The sequence below is a fragment of the Saccostrea cucullata genome, unplaced genomic scaffold, assembly GCF_032062105.1.
Source record: "Saccostrea cucullata isolate Sc308-1 unplaced genomic scaffold, CSIRO_AGI_Scuc_v1 ctg146, whole genome shotgun sequence".
Classification (NCBI taxonomy): domain Eukaryota; kingdom Metazoa; phylum Mollusca; class Bivalvia; order Ostreida; family Ostreidae; genus Saccostrea; species Saccostrea cuccullata.
In genome coordinates, this window is record NW_026919274.1 from 1475615 (window position 1) to 1501364 (window position 25750).

Consider the following 25750-nt stretch of genomic DNA (forward strand, 5'->3'; position numbering starts at 1 on the left):
AGAGACACAACATAAATTTGAGGAACGTGTCGTCAGACTTTAAACAAGTTCATCATCATCATCATTTTCATTTCACTCACACCAACATCAGTGGTACATTAGGAACGATATATAAATAAGCGCTCTTTCTTTTTTCTCACAAAAACATTTTGTCAGTTTTGAAATTAATTGATTGATCATTTAATATTGACCTTGTTTTAATTATGATACTTCAAAATGCAGAATATAAAGATATGTTTCAGATTCTTCTACTATCTAATGATTATGAATCTGCATGCTAAAAATTGATAGTTATTAGATTTACATCAATAAAAAAATGCTAACAGACAAACAAAGAATGTTACTCTTGGATTGAACATTTTTTTATGCACTTTCATGAATACACTGTACAATTTATGGATCTATTTTCTGGATCCCTGAGTCTCCGGTAACACTATCCACTCACTTCCAGCATCAATGGTCTGTACTGTAATAATGTATTATAATCTGAAAAAAGTGATAAAATTAAAATATAAAAATATTATTATACAGCTTTGCCGTCATATAGTATACTTAGAACCATTTCTAGTTGAGCTTGGGGAATTATGATGAATGCAAAGCATGTTTATTGGAATCAACTAAATTCCAAGAAATCTCAATGGTTTATCATTTTATTTTAAAAAGTTAACGTTTTTACTAAATGTATTATTTACATGTTTTTCCTGTCTAATTCTATATCAGCTCATCCAACTCTGTTTCCGCTTCTTTCCGAGTTTGGCTTTAAAGTGCCGAATTTCATTCTAAAAAAAGAAGTATACAACACAAAGTTGAGACCATGGCACATTGATTTTAGATATTCTTTAAATTTAAAAACTTGCAATAAAAAGGTCAATTGGTTCTAGGTTTTGTCAAAACTCTAAATCATGCTTTTCATTTCTTTCCAATAACCCCCCCCCCCTTCAAGAAAAAAAATGGAGTATAGATATTCATTTCATAAATTTACGTGCTTTAAATCTAATGCATGATGCTTATTATTTGAACCCAGTTGACTTAAATTAGTTCAGTGGTACGGAGAAAATGCTAGCTGAATATGAATTTTCTTTTATAAGTAAACACTGGATGACAACAGCTTAAAAAAGTTTTTTTTTTAATTAATTATTTTACTGTGGTATATATACAATTCAGTTACTACTAATCCACTACAGTACATAATACATTTGTCTGTATGAAAATACTTCCAAGGTAATCCCCTTTCCTAAACTGAAATATATTAAGTACAGAGTTAACCCCCTGCCCCCTTTTCTTTTTTACGGACGCCACAACAAAGGTCATTCCATTTTACAAATATTTCATAATAGTGTTGGTTTTCATAAATTCATAATTTTTCATGTAAAAAGCAGGTATTATCTTTAAATAATAAATAAAGATATCTACTATTATATACAAAATTTTATTTACCTGACCATCAAAAAAGTTAAATTTATTATAGCTGGTGAGTGACTTTTGCTACATACATACCGTGAATACAACAAATTAAAATTAAACAAAATTCAAATTAAACTTTAAAATTTGGGATAAAGTTATGTGACTGATAATGACCAACTTTTTCACGTTAGGCCCGTAGATACAATCTAAGTTGGGGGATTTAATTTCATTTGCTCATATTATAGTTTAATATCGGCTATATTTATTTGTGGGGGGATACCCCCCTCTTCCTGGTTCCTCAGGCCATGCATAATCTTTTCTTTTTTGTTATAAAATACTAAAAGTTATGCTAACATAATTAATCAGAATTAAATTAAAATGTGCAAAAACACTTGCCAAGTGTTAGATATTTTATTGCATGGTTAATTTATGCTATACATTCTTCAGTAACTGTTGTAATGGTAAATAATAAAAATTTCAATCACTCACCGTAATTAAGACTCATGAAAACGCCAAAACTGAGGCTCAGACTGCTCCAAGTTTGTAATTTTCTGCTAGTCTTCTGTACATTGCTATTGAAAACAATGTAAGCAAACTACCGTTTATTCCTCCTATGTTAGAGAGCTACACCAAAGGGAGGTAATTTGAAGCAAAAGTTACAGAAAATTGTGGATTTAAATCAGTTATCATATATAAATGCTTTAGTTGCCTGCAGATTTTTTTCTTGATTTTTCTAGAAGAAATACTGTTGAATAAATATCTTATGTTGATAAGCTTTAATGTGGTTGTAGATTTCTTATAAAGTACTTCAAATGTGCTGTTTTTTAAAGCAAAACAAACCTCCAAAAACTAGTTATATAAATCAAAAGGTGAAGAGAATTTCAAAAATCACCAGTTGTTAAAATAGAGAATATTTATATAAATAAAATAATAATGTAAAAAGCTTTTTTTAATGACTAGTAATTAAAAAGTATTTGTTTAACCATAAATTCAAGTGTCATGATAAAGTACAAAACAAACTATCTGAAAGGCGCGTGGTTTCCATAGCAACAATGCGAAAAATTATTTTTTGCTTGCTTTTTTCTATCATACCCTTTGTTCTGAAAATTTATATATGAGTTTTAACCAAATCTATTTCTATGCCACTTTCCACATTTTTTAACTAAATGCTCGATGCTTGCTGATTTTGACTCTTAAGTACATAGTTGAGGTTAGGGCGGTGCTATATTCAGCATTCAGGAAAAATGCACCATTTCCTGGAATGTTTTACTCTGCTTTTGAGTATTAGCAGTAATTGAAGAACGGTATATACTTACATTCATAATGAGCAAAAGAGCCGCTTCTAAAATTTTGAAATTGATTGCCATTAAATCCGAGATTTTTTCCAGAAAAAAGTATTTTTCTGTTAGTGATTCACATGATTTGTTTTTTATAAACATACACTAAGCAATTGAAACCTATTTTTGTATTCATATGAAACAAAATTTGTTCAAAAACTTATACTGTACATGTATGTGAAAAGAAAATAACACTTGTTGCCTTTAACTCGACATTTAGATATTTAGACGACGCATTGTCAATTAGCAATTGATTGACAAAATTTTTTTCCTCCATTTTTATGTCGATATGATATCTTGAAATATTAGATACCACAGAGTTTAGCTCATTTGTTTCATATTTAGATAGATGTTAATGGTAATCTAACAACACAGCTTCATGATAATAATCATTACATCAACTTCCCTTACGTATGCAGCAATCTATCTTTACCACTTGCATACGGGGTTTACATCTTTCGGTTGATTCGATACTCAAAATTATGCACCTTTTATGAATATTTTGTAAAACGTGGTGAGTAATTGATAAAAATGTTGATGAAACAAGAATATAAGCAGTTTTGTTTGAAGTCATCATTTCGCAAGTTCAATTGTCAATTCAATGATAATGTCAGCGAATACAATCGATCATTAAAGTCAAATGCTGATGGAAGTTTTTCATACTTATTGTTAGACCAATATTTACACGCTAAATTGTCGACGGATTTTTCCCGTTATTTCCCTATCATTACAGGGAGCACAAGACGGGCCGGGTAACCGGTCATCAGGGGATGCTCATTCCTCCATTGTACCTGATCTCACATCTGTTGTTTTTGATTTCCGTGTTTTCTCTGCTCCTATTTTGTTTTGTTTTATTGACTTTTGAGCTTGAAAACTGTTCGTTAACTCCATTTAATTTATTGTAATATTTTAATAAAAAGCATGGCATTTAGTAGATATCCATGAGTTTAGATTATGGCATTATTTGTTAAGGAATTATTTTCCTTACAGTTGTATCATCATAAAATGTACACGTTTCCATTATTACTGTAAATCTTCAATCCTAGAAGTAATGGTAATGTCTAAGAATTGATCCAGTGTGTGATTCAGGTTTAAAGAGTTCAAAGACGTCCTTCTATGGAAAAAAACTGGGGCTCCTTAAAAAACTAAAATTTACTGTGTCAAGAGATATTCTATCCCAGATGTATATATCTTTTATTAGACCACAACTTGAATATGCTGTTGAAGTTTGGTCTGGATGCACAAAAACAGATATTGAGAATCTCAAAAAATTACAATTATTTGCTGCAAGAATAGTAACTGGGCTTACAATTATTGCCTCAAGAAATTCATTATATTTGAAAACAGGTTGGGAACCATTGGAATATACAAGAAATAGGGCAAAACCAATAACAATGTATAAAATGCACAATAATTTAGTACCTAATTATTAACAAAACTTAGTACCTGATACAAGAGGCAAAATTTCAGCATACACTACCCGGAATTCTTTAAATTATTCTTTGCCAAAAATACAGATTAGAACTCTATAATAAATCATTTATTCCCGATACTGTTAGAAAGTGGAATTCCCTTAGTCTTCAACCAAGGGAGGCAACTTCTATCAATTTTTTTAAAAAACTATCTGCTAAATAGTAATGTAAAACCTCCGAAATGTTTTTCTTATGGAAATAGGTTTTTGAACATAATTCATACAAGATTAAGACATAATTGTATTTTAAAATCTGACTTCTATCGCTGCAATATAATAACCAGTCCTAATTGTTCTTGTGGACTACCAGAAGATGCATATTATATGTCCTTTGTTTGTAAATATTATTTTAAAGCAAGAAATTCCTTAATGAATCACATGTTATAGATGTGCATTTAATGCTATGGGGCGATGATTCTCTTACTATTATATTTGTACATTTAAAGATTTTTTTTCTTTTCTATTGCTTTTCTATTGCTTCGATGTATACAATGTACATGTATGTAGTACACCTTATGTATATATGTTTGTTTTTTTTAATTTTGGCAATTTTACAAAATGTTGTATTAGGAGAGGACTATCTAAGTTACTGAACTTGTGTCCGATCCTTTTGACTTTGTTCAATAACATAGGTTCAATTCAATTCTAAGGACGTGTTGATGAACATAGGTTGAGTCATGGTAGAGGAAAAGTTAAGAATGTAAAAATAGTCTTATCAATTAAAAGCCTAGATATATTAAGTGACATCTAAATTTTCAAAAGATTTCTGTCCTTTTTTTAAAAAGTGATTTTACACGAATTTTCTTTTTCTAATGTTTTGGTTAATTTGCTCTCAACAGTAGCAGTTTTACAAAGTGGAGATCCTACAAAACAGACATTTTGTTTACTCTGTTTTTTAAAATCAGGATATCCCATATAAATGCTACCCAGTATTCATTTATAACTAAACAGGTTTGCTTTTTTATTAAAAAGAAATTAGACCCTGAGGACACCCTCTTTTTGTAAAAACAATTTTTAATTGTCTGTATTTTCAATTTCTTATTCAAGAAAAAAATCAACATTTTGTCCAGTTTGCTGACACTTATTGTAATTTAGATATTTAGAGTCGTATGTATCTAATTATTATCTATTTCAATCTCAAACATGACAAGGTTAAAATGGCTCTCACTTATTGTCTGGTACAAAGATAAACGATATTAGCTCTTTAAACATAAAGCATGCCTTGTAGTTTGTTCTGTGCATTAAGGCAAACACTGACTCTTTTAAAAACAATCTATAGCTTATTTAGATTTTTGGTTCGTGCAATGACTTTTCAATTTAAACAAGAATTCAATGACAAAATATTGAACGACGCTATTTTTTAGGGTAAGGGGTGTGTGGTATACCGTATATACTTGCCTATAAGTGACTCTATGTCCGACTTGTAGGAAAACATTGTTTTTTTTTTAGGGCGGCAAATATTGTATTTTATAGCCATTTCCGTTGACTATCGTTGAATAAAGTCTGGTTATTGTATCATTATGTATTCTAAGAAAATGCATAAAGTACAAGAATTTACAAATTTGTTTGACTTTATTTGCATCTTTTTGTTCATTACTGTTTTTATGGTATGAAAATAATTATTGGCTTATTCTCTACAGATATTATTTTATAAAATCAGCTTAAAACTTTAGAGTGGTGTTTTGAAATTGTCAACTGATTCTGGCAAAATTTAAGATGAGTTATAAGTTTGTATATGGCAACTACCTCCAAAATTACCTCAAAAATCACAACCGATTAACTTATAGGTGAGTACATACCGTAAGTAGAATTATACCAAGAATTAAATAGGTCTGTTCTAGGCTGCACCCCTAAGTTTCAGTTATATGGTGTATAGTGGGATCAATTCTATACGAAATTTTCCCTAACAAGTAAAGGACTACTTAATATTATCAATCCCCTTTAAATATAAAAATTGCTTGATAAATGATTACAAGACCGATAGCAAAGCAGCATGAAAACTATTTTTTAATTTTCCTAAAATTTTACAGAGTAAAAATGCATGTCATTATAAAAGAAAACAAATGAGTTAAAATGCTGAAATTGTTTATGTACAGATGGATTTTTTGGTAAATTATTGATGTACATATACATTGTAGATTCTTTTTTGAATTCTTGATATCCCCGTTCTGATTCATCTCGGCCGAAACCAGTAGTCCTTTTTTTCTTAAACGTTCATACACTCGTACAATATAAAATACGAAGCAATCAAAAGAAAAAAAAGCAAGCCAATTTCAAATCCTAATGTAAAATTCTATAAGTGATTTAAGAAAAAAAGCAAGCCAATTTCAAATCCTAATGTAAAATTCTATAAGTGATTTAAGAAAAAAAAGCAAGCCAATTTCAAATCCTAATGTAAAATTCTATAAGTGATCTAAGAAAAAAAGCAAGCCAATTTCAAATCCTAATGTAAAATTCTATAAGTGATCTAAGAAAAAACCACCAGCCTACTGCTTTATGAGTTCTTTAATTCCAGAATAAAACATACTCCAGAGGCTATTGCGACCAGCATTCCAATAATACAAAACGCAAAGGCAAAGTGAAAGTTGAAAAGACTGGATCCACCTGTTATACCTTCCATCTTTCCAGCGTATGTAGCAATTGAGAGAAGGACACAGAACGCTGTAAAGGAAAAAAAGATACAAATAAATAATTAAAATCAATTTTTCCATTTTTTACGGATGTTGTTGAAATATTTCATTAAGATGAGATTATATGCGAATTTTTTTTCTTTCTAGAAAATACTAATAATTTTACATGTAAATAATTCCAAAATGTTGAAGAAAAAAGCCAATCAATGAATAAAATTAAAATCAAATCTAGGAGATATCCAAAAAATAATCTTTTAAATCACGATCTCAAGACGATTTAACCGTTAATTTTAAATTGACTAAATACATAAAAAAGCAAAATTTCCTTTCAAAAATGATTTTACCCATAGGAATCATTTTTATTTGTAAACTGTAAACTTACCTCCCACAAACACTGCGCCCATGGCAGCAAATAAGATGATCTTTCTGTCTTTTAGGACAAACAGCTTTAAAGCAGAACACACAACGGCAGCTAGAAAGGAAATAAATGCAAGGATGGCAAACGCTTGTGAGGCCTTAAGCCAATCTGAAATACAAATCATTATTTTTAAATTTTTGAATAGTCTTATTGTTAAAAAATTAAAATACAAAAAGAAAATCACGTTAAGGTTTTATGTGTGTATGAGAGAGAGAGAGAGAGAGAGAGAGAGAGAGAGAGAGAGAGAGAGAGAGTTAATGTTAAAATGTTTTCAATTTTTAATTAAAAAGTTAATTATGAACAAAAAAGAGTAAATATATATATCAGGTGTTTCGGTTTATGTCAATCATATAATAACGCGTTGTTTGATTAATCTTTCAAATTGTTTAAAAAATGTTTTTGTTAATACTTGCATCAATCAACAACAACTACAATGAAGCGCATTGAAGTGGTAAAATTTTCCGTTTGGACGAAACGTTCTGAGTCATGTTTTGAACGTCAATTATAACATAACCACACGCCCATTTCTTTAGAAATGAGAAAGGAATATTCGTCGTAATGTTTTAGGACACTACACTTTTCGCGACAAGCAACATGAGTTACGCTGAAATGAAGATTTTTAAATAAGAAAGAGCTATGTATAGAGTTCCTGCTTATGTAAAACACGCATTGCACCGATTTTGTACATAATTATGATTTTATCATGTTTATTGGAGTTAGCATAGCACATGTATCAGTCGAACACCTGCTTATTCGGTGTTTATGTAGACCGTCAATTTCATTGGCTATTATATTTATGAAATACCTGTTCTACAGGTATTCGATTGAATCATTTGACCGATTTTTCTTTTCTAATGAAATGGGCTTGTCTAAAGATAGCTCAAAACGTTTCATCGAAGCAGAAAATTTTTCCACTTCAATGCTCTTCATTGTATATAAGCCCATAAAACAAGGTTTGTCATTACCTTTTGGATTTATAATATCTCCACAGCCACTATTTAACACTAAACCACAACCTTTCCAAAGACCGTAGTGTATGGAATGTGATCCAATATCTGCATTAATCCAGTAGGGTGAAGCAAACCCGATCAGATGGAATACGAAAGCAATGATTGCCAAAATGAAGCCGATTTACATAGCCTTGATCTCCATTTCCTCGGTATTTAGTATTATTCCTATGTAAAAAATACCATTGATCTTTTAATTATTTATAGTTCTTAAAAGACCACTTCAATTTCGTTTACTTGGACGCTATAAGTTAGCTTAAGGTAGTCCGATCCTCAGGTTTATAAAATAAGCATTTAAATTATCAAAACTACTCATAAAAGTATCTCTGAATCCACAAGAGAAATTGTCATGATTTTCATACTTATTTGGTATTTTTTGTCTTCTATTTCCGTCATGTGTTCTATAATACATAGTGAAAAAGGCTTTTGTTATCATTGCAAGACACCACATATCACTTCTTATTTCATTTCATGCTAATAAGCATTTGTATCTAAGGCTGGATTCAAGAAAATCTTATTTGTCTAAAACTGTATTAATTTTTTTTCCTTTTATAGGGTAAAAATGTAAACTTTTATAAGACCTTTTCTAAGACTTCCAAAAACCATGAATCTTATAAAGATGAATAATATGAAAATTGTTGCATAAATAAATTTCATTTTCAAGCCTTATTTTGATGCATTTCAAATTAAATATTAATTTTTGGAGTTATCCTTCCTGGCTGAGGATGGGATCTCCTTAAGGTTCACTAAGAAATGAAATGACAAAAAAAAAATAATAATAATGATAAATAAATAAATTATTTATTTTTTACTGATACTACTGCAAAATGCATTTTAATTTAATATAAATACTTTAGTAGTAATATATTTTCAATGAAAAAAAAATTAAGTTTTTGCGACCACTTCAAATCTATGGGCCACAGTCGTGTTACAATCAGGGACATTAACATATTGGCCATAGTCTATATTAGAGATGTTTCTGAATATGAATCGAATCCGATTCAAAAATGAGAAAACATTAATTAGAAAAAGAATTTTCCTAATTATGCTATTAAACATGTCATGTACATGAAACGATAAGGGAAATAAAAAGTGGAAGGTGTTTATTTTTGTCAATGGGATTGTTATTGTTTTAAAAAGGTCAAATCAAATTCCTTGGACTGAATGACAGATCAGGTACCCTTTGAATTCACGGGAAAACCTACTCGTAAAGGAATATCGTTGTATTTTTCATTAGCTTACATTACTTGGTCCTCGCAAGAATCGTGATCTGAGCCTTATTTTGTCTAAATGTATCCATACGAGTCATCCTATATATTTATACGTAATTGAAAATTATGTCGGATATTTTTTTTCACAAACCATGGCCATAAACTTTTTCGCATCCCAAATCTGTGTCCAATGTTTTCGGTCATTGGCCTTGATATCAACAAGTTTCTTGTTTCATCGCTTTCTTTCACAAATTTCTCGAAATATTTCCTTGATTGGCATAACTTGTTATAATGTGTAGTAAAAAGCTTTTAAGTTGTCAACCACATCGCAGAGTTTTTTTTTTGTCTGCCTTCTGTCTTCATTGAGCAATTGAACGTTTCTCACTAAACTGGTAGGTTTCGTATGTATTGATAACATACTAATTACTACATTAGGTATGTAATATAGTATCTGTAGGATGCAACTACAGTCTCGGAGCTAATTCTTAATGAGAGTAAAACTCTACAAAGTTATTTTATTAAGACAAACTGTAATTTTGCGGAGTTTATTAATATGACCCCCCCCCCTCCGACTGGTTCACCTTTGACACTTCAAACACACTCCCTAGCCCATGAGAAAAAATCTAGCTAACTTGATAGACTCATAGATTTTTTACTTTGTTACATCCATTTAGTAATACGATTAAAATCATGAACATATTTCTTGCAGGATATTTGTTGATGTACATGTATGTGTGTGTGTGTGTGTGTGGGGGGGTTACAAACACAAATGTTTTTTTTACAGGTTATACCAAAGACAAAACATCAGTAATCGTATTCTCGGTGTATGATTTAGAAATACGTCTATTTTCAAATCGGGATCGGAATCCCTCCGATTCAGATTCGTTTCATATTCATTTTTTTCAGATTCGGATTTTCATATTCAGAAACATCTCTATTAACAAAATCTGTCATCAGAGGAAAAATCAGACTTTATCCATATTCCTGTTACATTTGTATTAGCATTAAATGCTTGTTCTTAACATATGGAGCACAGAAATTGAAGTAATATATAATCCGTTCAAATCCTCGTGCAGCACAACTTTTTTCAAAGGGGAATTTGTGTTTGCAGCTAAAGAAATGGCGGATTGATTTTAAAATAGGTTACCTGATTGATATTTTCTAGGTAAGTGGTTAGGATTTTTGTGAGAAACATGTGCAAAATTTTGTATAGAACTACATAGATTAGGATACAAAGTTGTATATTTAAGCACTAATGAAAACGTTCAATGACTTTATATTCTGTAAATTGTTAATTGTTTTGTCATTTCAAAATCAGTCTAAAATATTTTATATCAACACATGCATCATTTTTTTGGTTGTGCCAAGCATTCTTAAAGCTTTTAGTCTCCCAAATAAACAAGCTTGAGTTGCATGTCTGTTTGATAATTTCCTTTTTCATAAATTAATATGCATTCAAATCTCCATTTACAATGAAGCGCACTGAAATGGTAAAATTGTCTGTTTGAATGGAACGTTTTGAGCTATCTTTAGAACGTTGTTTGTCATGGGATGACACGCCCACTACTTAAGAAATAGATAAAACGGTCAATTTGTTTCTTCGAGTACCTTCCGCCGAAACATGGCTGAAAAATTGCCGACTCGGCGTTAAAAAATATTCAATCAATCAACCTGTAGAACAGGTTTTCCATAAATATAATAGCCAATCAAATTGACAGTCTAAATAGACACCGAGTAAGCACGTGTTCGACCGAAACATATGTGTTCTGGTAATTTCAATAGACATGATAAATTCAAAATTATGCAAATATTCGTTGCAATTTGAGTTTTACAGAAGCGGGGAGTCTCTAACTCTCCCTACTAATCTTTTTAAAGCTCCATTTCAGTGGGACACCCCACTCTTTGCGACAAGTAACATGACTTACACCGTAATTGAGATTTTTAAAGTTATAAGTCAGAGAGATTAAGAGCCTTCCAGCTTCTGTAAAACACTGTATTGCAACGAATTTGTACATAATTATGAATTTATCATGTTTTCATATTGGAGTTTCCATAACACATGTATTGGTCGAACACACGCTTACTCTACAATGAAGCGCATTGAAGTGGTAAAATTTTCCATTTGGACGAAACGTTCTGAGTCATGTTTTGAACGTCCATTATAACATAACGACCCGCCCATTTCTTAAGAAACGAGAAAGCAATATTCCTCGTAGTGTTTTAGTACACTACACTTTCCGAGACAAGCAACACGAGTTACACTGAAATGAAGATTTTTAAATAAGAAAGAGCTATGTATAAAGATCCCGCTTAAGTAAAACACGCATTGCAACAGTTTTGTTCATTTTATGATTTTATCATGCTGATTGGAGTTACTATAACACATGTATCGGTCGAACACGTGCTTACTCGGTGTTTATGTAGACCGTCAATTTCATTGGCTATTATATTTATAAAATACCTGTTCTACAGGTATTCGATTGAATCATTTGACCGAATTTTCCTTTCTAAAGAAATTTGCGTGTCTAAAGGTAGCTCAAACATTCCGTCCAAACAGAAAATTTTACCACTTCAATGCGCTTCATTGTATGTTTATGGAGACCGTCAATTTGATTGGCTATTATATTTAAAGAAAACCTGTTCTACAGGTATTGGAATGAACCATTTCACCGATTTTTCCTTTCTAAAGAAATAGGGTCATTATATGACAATCAATGCTCTAAAGATAGCTCAAAACGTTCCATTCAAACCGGAAATTTTACCATTTCAATGCGCTTCATTGTGCGTGTAAAAAAACGAGATGTTTTAGCGTTGTTTGGGATGGGTTTTAAATGCCATGGTTATAATATCCTTTAAGAGTTATCTTTTAAAAAAAATTGGAATTCCACTAACCCACGCCTGGAAGATAAGCGATATCAAATATACTGACACGCAAAAGAAACGCAACACCGTAATTTAGGGGGAAATAATTATGTAAAGTAGAGAATTTTGTATCTTAAAATTATGAATGTCTTCAATTTGGTAAACATCGGAAATTTAACGGTTGAACGATTTCCATACCATAACCGGAAGTCAAGTTTGAGTCTGCTTAACATAAATCAAAAATTGCATGTTTAACAAAACATTTGGCAATATTATGGAGTTTTAAGAGTTTTTTACTGTTCATCATAAGTAATGCAGCAATATTTCAGGAAAATAAACTCTCCTTTCGTTTCCCGTAACGAGGCTAGGGCTACTTGAAAATAGCTTATGTACGCATTTCCATTGCTCTAGCTGGAAAATTTCAATGTAAAGCTGATGGAGAGTTGCTGATGCGAAATTTCTCTACATTACGCCTCAAATGGGTCTTACGTACAATGAAGCGCATTGAAGTGGTAAAATTCTCCGTTTGGATGAAAAGTTCTGAGTCATGTTTTGAAGGTCAATTATAACATAATGACACGCCCATATTTTTAGAAACGAGAAAGTAATATTCGTCGTAGTTTTAGGACATCCCATTCTTCGCGACAAGCATCATGAGTTACACTGAAATGGAGCTTTAAAAAAAAATAGAAGAGGGAGTTAGATACTCCCCGCTTCTGTTAAACACAAATTGCAATGAATATGTACATATTTTTGAACTTATCATGTCTACTGAAGTTACCACAACACATGTTTTGGTCGAACACGTGTTTACTCGGTGTTTATTTAGATCCTCAATTTGATTGGCTATTATATTTATGGAAAACCTGTTCTACAGGTATTTGAAGAAACAACTTGACCGTTTTATCAATTTCTAAAGAAATGGGCGTGTCAAAAGATGACAATAAACACTCTAAATATAGCTCAAAACGTTCCATTCGAACGGAAAATTTTACCACTTCAATGCGCTTCATTGTATGTTTATGGAGACCGTCAATTTGATTGGCTATTATATTTAAAGAAAACCTGTTCTACAGGTATTGGAATGAACCATTTCACCGATTTTTCCTTTCTAAAGAAATAGGGTCATTATATGACAATCAATGCTCTAAAGATAGCTCAAAACGTTCCATTCAAACCGGAAATTTTACCATTTCAATGCGCTTCATTGTGCGTGTAAAAAAACGAGATGTTTTAGCGTTGTTTGGGATGGGTTTTAAATGCCATGGTTATAATATCCTTTAAGAGTTATCTTTTAAAAAAAATTGGAATTCCACTAACCCACGCCTGGAAGATAAGCGATATCAAATATACTGACACGCAAAAGAAACGCAACACCGTAATTTAGGGGGAAATAATTATGTAAAGTAGAGAATTTTGTATCTTAAAATTATGAATGTCTTCAATTTGGTAAACATCGGAAATTTAACGGTTGAACGATTTCCATACCATAACCGGAAGTCAAGTTTGAGTCTGCTTAACATAAATCAAAAATTGCATGTTCTACAAAACATTTGGCAATATTATGGAGTTTTAAGAGTTTTTTACTGTTCATCATAAGTAATGCAGCAATATTTCAGGAAAATAAACTCTCCTTTCGTTTCCCGTAACGAGGCTAGGGCTACTTGAAAATAGCTTATGTACGCATTTCCATTGCTCTAGCTGGAAAATTTCAATGTAAAGCTGATGGAGAGTTGCTGATGCGAAATTTCTCTACATTACGCCTCAAATGGGTCTTACGTACAATGAAGCGCATTGAAGTGGTAAAATTCTCCGTTTGGATGAAAAGTTCTGAGTCATGTTTTGAAGGTCAATTATAACATAATGACACGCCCATATTTTTAGAAACGAGAAAGTAATATTCGTCGTAGTTTTAGGACATCCCATTCTTCGCGACAAGCATCATGAGTTACACTGAAATGGAGCTTTAAAAAAAATAGAAGAGGGAGTTAGATACTCCCCGCTTCTGTTAAACACAAATTGCAATGAATATGTACATATTTTTGAACTTATCATGTCTATTGAAGTTACCACAACACATGTTTTGGTCGAACACGTGTTTACTCGGTGTTTATTTAGATCCTCAATTTGATTGGCTATTATATTTATGGAAAACCTGTTCTACAGGTATTTGAAGAAACAACTTGACCGTTTTATCAATTTCTAAAGAAATGGGCGTGTCAAAAGATGACAATAAACACTCTAAATATAGCTCAAAACGTTCCATTCGAACGAAAAATTTTACCACTTCAATGCGCTTCATTGTATGTTTATGGAGACCGTCAATTTGATTGGCTATTATATTTAAAGAAAACCTGTTCTACAGGTATTGGAATGAACCATTTCACCGATTTTTCCTTTCTAAAGAAATAGGGTCATTATATGACAATCAATGCTCTAAAGATAGCTCAAAACGTTCCATTCAAACCGGAAATTTTACCATTTCAATGCGCTTCATTGTGCGTGTAAAAAAACGAGATGTTTTAGCGTTGTTTGGGATGGGTTTTAAATGCCATGGTTATAATATCCTTTAAGAGTTATCTTTTAAAAAAAATTGGAATTCCACTAACCCACGCCTGGAAGATAAGCGATATCAAATATACTGACACGCAAAAGAAACGCAACACCGTAATTTAGGGGGAAATAATTATGTAAAGTAGAGAATTTTGTATCTTAAAATTATGAATGTCTTCAATTTGGTAAACATCGGAAATTTAACGGTTGAATGATTTCCATACCATAACCGGAAGTCAAGTTTGAGTCTGCTTAACATAAATCAAAAATTGCATGTTCAACAAAACATTTGGCAATATTATGGAGTTTTAAGAGTTTTTTACTGTTCATCATAAGTAATGCAGCAATATTTCAGGAAAATAAACTCTCCTTTCGTTTCCCGTAACGAGGCTAGGGCTACTTGAAAATAGCTTATGTACGCATTTCCATTGCTCTAGCTGGAAAATTTCAATGTAAAGCTGATGGAGAGTTGCTGATGCGAAATTTCTCTACATTACGCCTCAAATGGGTCTTACGTACAATGAAGCGCATTGAAGTGGTAAAATTCTCCGTTTGGATGAAAAGTTCTGAGTCATGTTTTGAAGGTCAATTATAACATAATGACACGCCCATATTTTTAGAAACGAGAAAGTAATATTCGTCGTAGTTTTAGGACATCCCATTCTTCGCGACAAGCATCATGAGTTACACTGAAATGGAGCTTTTAAAAAAAATAGAAGAGGGAGTTAGATACTCCCCGCTTCTGTTAAACACAAATTGCAATGCATATGTACATATTTTTGAACTTATCATGTCTATTGAAGTTACCACAACACATGTTTTGGTCGAACACGTGTTTACTCGGTGTTTATTTAGATCCTCAATTTGATTGGCTATTATATTTATGGAAAACCTGTTATACAGGTATTTGAAGAAACAACTTGACCGTTTTATCAATTTCTAAAGAAATGGGCGTGTCAAAAGATGACAATAAACACTCTAAATATAGCTCAAAACGTTCCATTCGAACGGAAAATTTTACCACTTCAATGCGCTTCATTGTATCATATGCATTGAGGACAGTCCTTGTACCGGAAGTCCAGGGGTGGCTTCACTGTTCTAAGTTAGAGAAAATTCGACCTAATCATCTGAAAAACGGGCATTTAAAAATGCCAAAGAATAATTCCTTCGCTCAGTTCTCGATATTAATCAACCTATTGTAGCGTAGAAATTAAGCAGCAATTGTTGTTTAGAGCTGTCTTGCATGTTTAACTTGAATGGCTGGGAGGGAGGGGGGTGTTTTAACAGTCAAAGAGGTAGAGCCATGTTTAGCATATTTGGCCCTGTGTTTTGTGGGAATTTAAAGATGGACGATACATAGATCCAGTGCGTTATTCACACAGTCTAAACTTTATATTTTCCAGTTTAGGCACTATTTTCCCGCCAGTGTTTCAAACAACAGAATACTGTAACAAAGAAAACCGAAACTGGTCACGTTTTCGTCAAAAATCGCCACTTTGAATCAGTTGTGCCATTTTTTTAAGTATGAGCACAACCCTCGATCCAAAAAGTATTTGCATATAATTAAAAGACTACACAAGCTCTAATTTTTCCACATGAAAATATTTGGATCGTGGGGTGTGCTGTGGGTGAAATTTAGAAGAGTACGTCTCATTGTTAATCCGGATTTTCCCATTCCGTTACATTTCTACAGCGTTTCCACAAAAATAAAGGGTACAAGTTAAAATGGCACCTGGTGAAAACGGCACTTAGGAAATATGCAAAACGGCACTTGAGAATAGTCAAAACGGCACTTTAGAAAAGTCAAAACGGCACTTTTTTTATTTTGAGAATTTGATATTGTTTAAACAGAAAACGGATCTTTATATTTCATTTATAGTAATAAATATGTATATTATTATTGAGAAAAATGTTTTTAAAAAACATTTTAAGAAAAAATAGACTAATTTATTTGAAAATTATTATACTTTTGTACAGTGGTTAGATTTTTTAAATGCACTTCTTCTTTAAATTATATGTCTATTATTTTCTACAAAAGAGATCAAATCCAAATTATATTATTATGATCCTTTGAAATTTAAAAATTAATAGTATTGCAAATATGTATGTGTCACTCTGTTTTGGGGGGTGCCAGTCACAGCTGACTAATTAGAAGCCAGTTGAGTATGTTTACTTAGAATACACTTGTAGGAATAAGAAACAAAAGACCATTTCACACCTCTCTTTCAATAATCTGCTGATCGTCAATTTGCAATCGGTTACTATTGTGTATTTCTTGACAATGTGTCAAAAGGATTGTACATAAGTTAGGAAAAGTTAGATATTCCTCTCTAAACTGTACATAAAATCTGAATAGCCATATAACATTTACTATTAAGTTTTTTACAATATGAAACCTGTACATAGAAGAACAAAATCTTTTTTTTTTCTTTTTTTTTAATTGAAGAATATCAGTTTATTTATATCTAATAATTGATTAAATATTAAGATGATACAGTTTGATGTTGATATTGATACAAATGATAATTTCTATAGATGATAACATGATGCTGTTATTTTTTTATAATCTTGTCTTGAAAATAACGTTATATTAAAAAAAACAAGCTGTTATATCATTAATTAAAAAAAGGAGACTAAAAGATGAAGATACAAATATTTCAAGGAATAAAATGAGAAAAAATCATTTCAAATTTGGTATTTAAATGTATGAATCTGTGGAGAAAAGTATGTATATGCATAGGTTCTTACAGAATTTAATCATATATATATCACTGAGATTTCATAAAACATTATTACAGTGTTTACATGAATTAATTGTTTTCCTGGAAAAAATGGACCCTCTCAGGAAAAAAAAATAATATTATCTTTATATATACTCACACACATAAATATATCAATATATATATATCAAATTATCATTGCATATATACTTTTTTCTATAAGTGCCATTTTGACCAAGTGCTGTTTTCACTAAGTGCCATTTTCACCAAGTGCCGTTTTGCATAATCCAAGTGCCGTTTTCACTAGGTGCCATTTTCACCAGGTACCGTTTGAACCATAATTCAAAATAAACCATTTATTAAATTAAAAAAAATCTAGTTGAAAATTTTGATGTGTTCATTATTTAATATTTCCTGATGTTTCAATAAATTTTAAAAAAATATGATAAAAAATTCTTGTTTTACGTCTGCAACTTACGTATGAGCCTATGCTATGATCTACATGCACATGTAGAATACATGTATCAACTGTACTAAATGATATTTACAATCAGCGTACGTGTCTTTGCGTTCCAATATGTTACAAGGAAGTGAATCAAGACAAGTTTTGTAAGGTAAGAATATTTTTTTAACTATTATAGCAACAAATATTGTATTTGCATATACATGTAATGTTTCTGTTTATGATCCAAACCTCGCTCGCAGACGACTGCGCACAAATGTTTTTTTTTTTTCTATTAATCCTGTGGTGAAGATTACGCATGTCTATAAATACTTTATAAGTCTTTCCATTTTTCTGGGAAAAAAAACAATATTAGAATATAACGTTAACACATTCTGACAACATATTGAGCCGCATGTATATTTTGTTTACATGTAGCTTGATACAGGGTTATTTATAGTTCTACGCTCCGCCTCCTCAGTCATGATAGCATGTAGCGTAGATAACCTGACTGCAAACACAAAACATAAATACAGATGAAATCTTTTATGAATACTTTAATAAACATAAGAAAAAAGAATTTTACAGAATATATAGAAGCAAACGATTCGATATAAACAACCAAACCAAAAGAGTGTACCTCTTCTAAATCAATCAAATCCACACGCCTCCGTAGCCTAGGGGTAGCGTGTCCGCCACCCAATCCAGCGCCCCGGGTTCGATTCCCCGGACATGCAGCATTTTTTTTTTTTTTTTATATTAAAGTGGCATACTCTCCATACATTTTCACAAGCTGCAACAGAAGAAATCAATCATTTATCAACATTTCCGTTAAATACGAATGATGAATTAATAAATAGAAAGCACTAACTTTCTTGCTTATTTGATTTCATACAGTGTTGCAGAATAAACTGTAGAATCAATTTATATTAGCAAAATAAATTTTAATAATTTATCTAAAAATTTTAAAAAGACCTTGGAAATCAGTTTTGTTTACAATTTAGAACTCATCCTAATAAAAATCTTTAGTGTTCATTGTATTAGACCCTTTTCCTATGACATATTTTGCCTAGGAGTTATTCCCCTTAGCCACCATTTGTAGGGCAAAGTAATGAATTTACCTCTTTGAGCAGCCAATTTTAAACATGTATGCAAGAAATATATGGAGAAAAATATTTACAATCTTAAAATTATGGATTAAATAGAGGCTTTAACAAATGTATAACAAATTGACCTTGGATGAATAATATAGGGATCTAGGAATGTTGCCATACAAGGGGGTAAGGGGAATAACTCTTAGGCAAAATATGTCATAGGAAAAGGGTCTATAAAGAGCATTCTTGATTTGTTAACAACATTATTAACAAAAAATAACAAATTAAACCGTAAAATATTTTTTTAAACATAAAAATACCAAAAGGAATAAAAACCATACTCATAAAAAAAACCTGAAATGTGCTGTAATTCACAATTTAAACTGAATTCAAACACAATTTTCCTTTCTTTTTTTAGAGCATAAAAAATGGAAAAACAAGACGAATACAGCCATAAGTATTATCCCTGCATCCTATGCAAAAAGAGGACTAAACCAAATGATCGAAAAAAATGTGAAACAGTTGGAATGCGCCGTTTTCTTAGAAGAAACTTTCTCGTAGAAGCAAGTTCAAATGACATCCTGTGCAACAAATGTAGGCATAAATACTATAAACAGCAACAAACAAAAAGTGAAAAAATTTCATGCAGAGAAGCAACAACACAACAAAATAATCAACAACAAAAAACAGCTGTGTCAAGTCCACCATCCATATCTATGCCTCTCCACAGGACAGCGTCTTCCCATGCATACTGTTTTGTCTGTAGGCGTCCAGGTCCCAAACTTATGGTTGTGCCTCCATCAGCTAGATTTAATGCCTTCCTCAACAGAGAAATAATCATTCCACCAGGATGCAGATGTTGCCCTTCACATATTGAAGATGGGGATTTTACTCCTGGAGTGCTGCAAGATATCAACACCTTGGACTCCTCATTACTAAACAGAACAACAATATTAGAACTCATCAGAAAGATTAGAGAATATGCTTTGAAATCTTCTTCAAAATTCACTTTTGACTCTTCCAGTATGAATAGCAGTGATTATGTCACACTCACCAGTCTCACAAAAGAAAATTTTGATGATCTTCACAAAGCCATAGCAGGTGATGTAAGAAACACACAGAATAGGAGCTCCAGGATGTCCCTTGGTATTTTCCTCTTGAAGCTAAGATCTGGAATGTCCTACCAGCTCCTCAGCACAATATTTGGAATCTCTAAATCATCACTTCGCAGAGCCATGAAATCAGTCCGTTCTGCTTTACTAAAAAATTTTGTACCAAACAACTTAGGCTTGCAACACATTTCCCGTGAAGAGATCATTACAAACCATACTCGACCCCTAGCTCAAGAACTTTTTGGCAACATGAATAATCAACAAGTCATTGTAGTTTTGGACGGCACTTACATCTACATCCAAAAAAGCAGTAATTTTCAATTTCAACGAAGATCATACAGCACTCATAAGGGCAGGCCACTTCTTAAACCAATGGTTGTTGTATCCACTGATGGCTATTTTCTATCTGTCGTTGGCCCCTATTTGGCTGATTATAAAAACAATGATGCATCCATTTTGAACCACATGCTGAAAACCAACGTTGAAGACATGAAAAACTGGTTTAAAGATGATGATGTCTTTATCGTGGACCGGGGATTTAGGGATGCCATTGAAGTGCTGGAGGAGTTTGGTATAAAGGCACAGATGCCATGTCTGCTAGGCAAAGGTGATAAGCAGATGTCAGATCTTGATGCTAATGCTTCCCGGCTAGTCACAAAGGTAACATGCTTTTTTTGCTGTTGGGTTTCCTACAAAAGATATTTAAGCAGTATAAGTAATTTTGTTGTCATATAAGTTGTTAAAAGTTTTGCTAGCATGTAAATTACAGTACATGACAAGTATTTATGTATTAAGGCAAAATAATCAAGGATAATATTCTTTTACCAAAACAAGTTTTAAAAATTTTGTCATAATTTGACAGTGGCAACAAAATACTAGTATGTCTGAATTGTACATGTACAAGTCTTTTTATAGATCAATACAATGTACAATATATCTGGAAAGTACAGAGTCTCTCTTTAGATAAAGTCGATATTTGATTTCCCTATGACCTTGACATAATTTACAGTTAAACCTTCCTATCTCAAACTAAATGGGACTGGGAAAACTAAGATAACTTGAATAATTAATGGTAATCAGACAAAAGATTGCGAGAGACAATACCTATACAATATGTCTCTGATCATACATATTTTCACTCACCTGTGCAAAACTACACACTTCATTTATTTTTGCAGATCCGTTGGGTAGTGGAGGCTGCGAATTCGAGAATCAAACACTGGAAATATCTCGCCCATACACTTCCTACCAACCAAGTGCCCTATATTGGCGATTACGTGCGAATTGTTTGTGCAATATCTAACAAATATTACAAACCACTATCGTCTGGCAATCTTGATGATGACATAGCCCTGGCAGCCAAAATGAGGCATCTTTACACTCAAATCAACACTCTCAAGACATTTGTAGAGGAAAATTCCTTGGACAGAAGATCAGTTAACTGGGACACTGCTCCAGAATCTCTTGAATTTCCTAGACTTGATGAGGAAGAAATCAGAAACTTAACTTGTGGGGTTTATCAGCTGAAGCTTTGCCCGAGTTATGTTCAGGAGTACCTAGATGGTGACGTCAACATACTGCTACATAAAGAGTTTCCTGGACTAATTCGGGTCAAGCTTCAGAGCAGACATATCTCCTCCAAGATGTACCTCCTCTGGATTCAGTTCACAGAGTCCAACATTACAGCTTGGTACTGCAGATGTCGTGCAGGAGCTCGTGTAGTTGGAGTCTGTTCTCACATAGCTTCAGTAATATGGTACCTCGGTTTTGCCAAGTATAATGTCGAGTCCATACCCGGTGTCCAAAACTGGTCAGATTTTGTGATGGATGCTGCAGTCATTGATGAATCCTCTAGCAGTGAAAGTGAAAAAGAGGAATAAAAAACAAGTTATGTACTGCAAGTACTCTTTGTGCTCAAAATATTCTTGTAAAAACAAGAGGCCCATGGGCTGTATATTATGATGCTGTTGATATTTTAATAGCTATGTTTTACAAAAAGTCAGGCCATTTCAAGATTTTTTTCTGTTTAGCAATTAGCACCCACCCATCTTTCAAAAACCTACCTACCTATTTGCAGACAAGAGGCCCATGGGCCACATCACTCACCTGAGAAGCTTTGACCATTTTGTTCTTTACCAGATTTCCCCCTTGTAATACATATTGCAACCTCTCCCTAGTCCCTACCCTAATGATCATAATTTAGACAATTTGAAATCTACACTACCCCAGGATGCTTCCACACAAGTTTCAGCTTTTTGGGCCCATTGGGTCTTGAGTAGAAGATTTTTAAAGATTTTTCCTATATATTTCTATGTAAAACTTGGATTCCCCTTTGTGGCCCCGCCCTTCCCCGTGGGGTCATGATTTGAACAATTTAGAATCTACACTACCCCAGGATGCTTCCACAAAAGTTTCAGCTCTCTGGCCCAGTGGTTTTTGAGAAGATTTTTTAATGAACCCACCCTATTTTTTTCTTGATTATCTCCCCTTGTGAGAGTACTTGGCCCTTAATTTTTACAATGAGATGTTCTTTTGCTTAATTTGTATTTCAATCCTTTTTGAATACTAGTTAAGTGGTATTAATTTTGAAGTCCAATACTATTTAATTTAATATTATTTACTTGCTACTTTATCCTAAATATTTATAATTTACTAATTACTAAATATGGATTAACACCACCCCAAAAATTGGATTTAGATGCATTTGTTTATAACTCTCATTTTTATATGACTTGGTCCAAGTGTTCAAATCTGAGTCATTGATTCAAAGTGTACTCAGTAATTATTATGGAAAATAAATTAAGAAATCTTTACCCCTGTCACTATAATGTTTTATGAAAAAAATAATTGATAGAAATGTATTAGCAAATATTTGTAACCAGTTCTGTACTTTGTTTATATATATATATGGCCTTAAATTCAAGTAACTTATTAAATGCTTATATTTACATTATATATGTTTTGGGTTTTTTTTTGCATACAAAGTGAATGGAAATCTATTGCATTCAAAACACCATAACATGGACATGGTGGTAAGAGGTTGAAGCATACATTTTAGTTTGATGTCTAGTCGATGAACGCCGAAAAATTGAAAATCAAAATATCACGCTCAATTGACCAGAACCTGTTACGTTGGCTGATCCATTAATTGTACCTTACACAGAGGATAATACATACTTTCTGAAATAGAAATCACATTTGCAGTTTAAAAATGTAAATATAACCAATGATTATGAATCATAATTTTTTGAAAGAGATAGTGTCATAACTGCAATGGTGTGTGCAAACAATTAAGAAATAAGGTATCATTTTAAAACATCTATCGGGATATAAATACGGGTTGGTCATGAAATTAAATTCCATAAAGCCCAAAGGGCTTTATACAGAATTAAATCTCTTATCAACTTGTATTTATAGCCTGATAGATGTTTTAAAATGTCATGATACCTTATTACTTATATTTTTGTGACTTTTTTCATAATTTATATTTGCCTGATTGTGACTTTTAATGTGTGAAATGTCATGTATGTAATCCACTTAACGGGCGTTGATCCTTTACGACGTCACTGAGAAATCACGTTGAACGTTTATCCATACGCACGTCCATGACCTCTTGACCCCATACCGGTTTTACAGTCTATCCCAAAAGCACCAGTCCTTCGGACAAAATAGATGAAAATCTTATTGGTCCGATGCTCTAGCTTGTAAAATCGGTCTGTTTGTCAGAGGTGTGTTTTTGTTGGGTTTTAAATTACCGGTATATATTTCCTATTTTATCATTTAGATGCTTTAATTAATACCAAAACACATTATTAACGTTTTGTTGATTGTAATTGTTTAAAACTTACTTCTGCCATGATGTCCCTAAAATATTTTGATGGGACAGTAGTATGAGTACCAGGAAAAAAAAAAGAAAAATTTCAGTTAATCTTTTAATGTTTGTTTAATGATTCATTCTGTTAATTGATTCATATGCTATGAAGTAACATTGTTATGATCATTATATGAAAGTTTTGGACCAGTGAAAATTCATTTGGTCCTGTGACAATGTGTTGTCTGTCCGATTGTCCTGTGGTGATTTTTCTTCTTGGTGAAAACTGTATATATACAGTTATAGATACACATTGATTTGAATAGTGTTATACAAAGGGAAACATTTGCAAATGTAAATATATTTTCATAATTCACATTAATGCATTACTCAATTTGTTTGCACGTGCCGTTGCAATTATGATACTATAATTGTCAAAAAATAATGATTCATTGCTTAATTAATGCAGTTTACAGCAGGACTACATAAGCACTGTAATTAAGAATGTTCATTTTTGTTCACTGCCAACCTACCTATCCCGACTTTTTAGTCCGAAATGATAACCAATCCTCTTTTCTAGGCAAGCCCTATTGTTTTCTCCCTAAAAAGCGAATAAATTATTAAAATTGTTGATCAAAATAATGTTAGCAGGATTACCACTCTAATATTCCATAGTAATTCGAGATTTCTCGTACTCTTTTGTCTGACATGTACCCCCAACTTTCCAATATGGCATGGTCTAAGTGACATCAACTAGCTGAAATTTTCTATCTCCAATTTTAAATATCATGGCTACTGCTCTGAGCCCCCTCTGCTCCCTTAATAAAGCCCTTTCAACTTGCCTGCGTCATAGTGTGAAAGTGGAGGTTAGGCAGAGGCATCTCGGATTAACTGAGAACACATCTGTACTTTGTTCCCGACATTCCAAAATCTTTACATTGATTACAGAGTTTAAACAGATATAAACTATTATTTCATCATGCAAATTAAATAATTTACCACATATATATAAAAACTACATTAACTTACTCGAGTTTCTGTTTTAGTGTTTACCATGTGCCATGATCATGTGGCCATGTGGTTCCTGTCTTCCGACCCGAATATTCTCCGACTCAAGCCTTTCTCCAGTCGATCAAAAAATATTCGATTTTCGGCTTATAAAACATGTGTCAAAAAGAAGTTTCGCAATATATAATAGATTCATTAATAGAGACAATAAGTTTACATGTAGTAATTAAATGTGTCAGATCAATTTCATCATCTTTTTTTCGGGGGGGGGGGGGGGGCATATTTAGATACCCCCTTTCTCAGTATGTTCAGGTCCGAGTCTTCAGGGTTTTTTTAAATAGAAGAATATGTATGACTTATTTTTTTTATCATCCAGCTTTCCAATTTATGATTATGAATTAGACAATTATCCTGTAAACACGATGCCACAATTATTACATATTTAAAACGTATAATGCTTCGACCTGATTCATGGCGTGTATATCATTAGGTTACGTAACGTATTTTTATCAATTTCTGGGAATAAAGGTTCTTAACAAAAAAACCGGTTTTCGCTATAAATACAGAGTACTGACCCTAAAACAAGCATATTCAGAAAGAAAAAATGTCTATTTATAAGATAACAAAACTTCATAATTGTTTGACATTAGGCAGATTTTAGCTAAACATG

General features: G+C 32.2%; 1 protein-coding gene and 3 long non-coding RNA genes across 5 annotated transcripts; 1 reads left to right on the plus strand and 3 right to left on the minus strand.

The window, feature by feature from the left end:
• Window positions 1-355: 355 nt before the first annotated feature.
• On the minus strand, window positions 356-1959 carry LOC134283655 (uncharacterized). Its single transcript, XR_009995515.1, has 3 exons — window positions 1894-1959; window positions 693-779; window positions 356-486 (listed from the first exon to the last, which is right to left on the minus strand). It is a non-coding gene; the product is annotated as an uncharacterized LOC134283655 (long non-coding RNA).
• A 4236-nt stretch (window positions 1960-6195) lies between these two features.
• Window positions 6196-8440, minus strand: LOC134283661 (uncharacterized). Its single transcript, XR_009995518.1, has 3 exons — window positions 8226-8440; window positions 7225-7368; window positions 6196-6873 (listed from the first exon to the last, which is right to left on the minus strand). It is a non-coding gene; the product is annotated as an uncharacterized LOC134283661 (long non-coding RNA).
• Window positions 8441-18596: 10156 nt separating this feature from the next.
• On the minus strand, window positions 18597-25201 carry LOC134228782 (uncharacterized). Of its 2 annotated transcripts, XR_009984073.1 has the most exons (5): window positions 25102-25201; window positions 24606-24673; window positions 21405-22112; window positions 20204-20950; window positions 18597-20084 (listed from the first exon to the last, which is right to left on the minus strand). It is a non-coding gene; the product is annotated as an uncharacterized LOC134228782 (long non-coding RNA). The 2 variants fall into 2 exon arrangements; XR_009984071.1 differs by having other exon boundaries at window positions 18597-20950; window positions 25102-25199.
• LOC134228771 (uncharacterized) lies at window positions 19568-22141 on the plus strand. Its single transcript, XM_062710468.1, has 2 exons — window positions 19568-20921; window positions 21440-22141. Exons 1-2 carry the CDS (start codon window positions 19578-19580, stop codon window positions 22139-22141), a joined length of 2046 nt encoding a protein of 681 aa, XP_062566452.1. The 5' UTR covers window positions 19568-19577.
• Window positions 25202-25750: the final 549 nt, after the last annotated feature.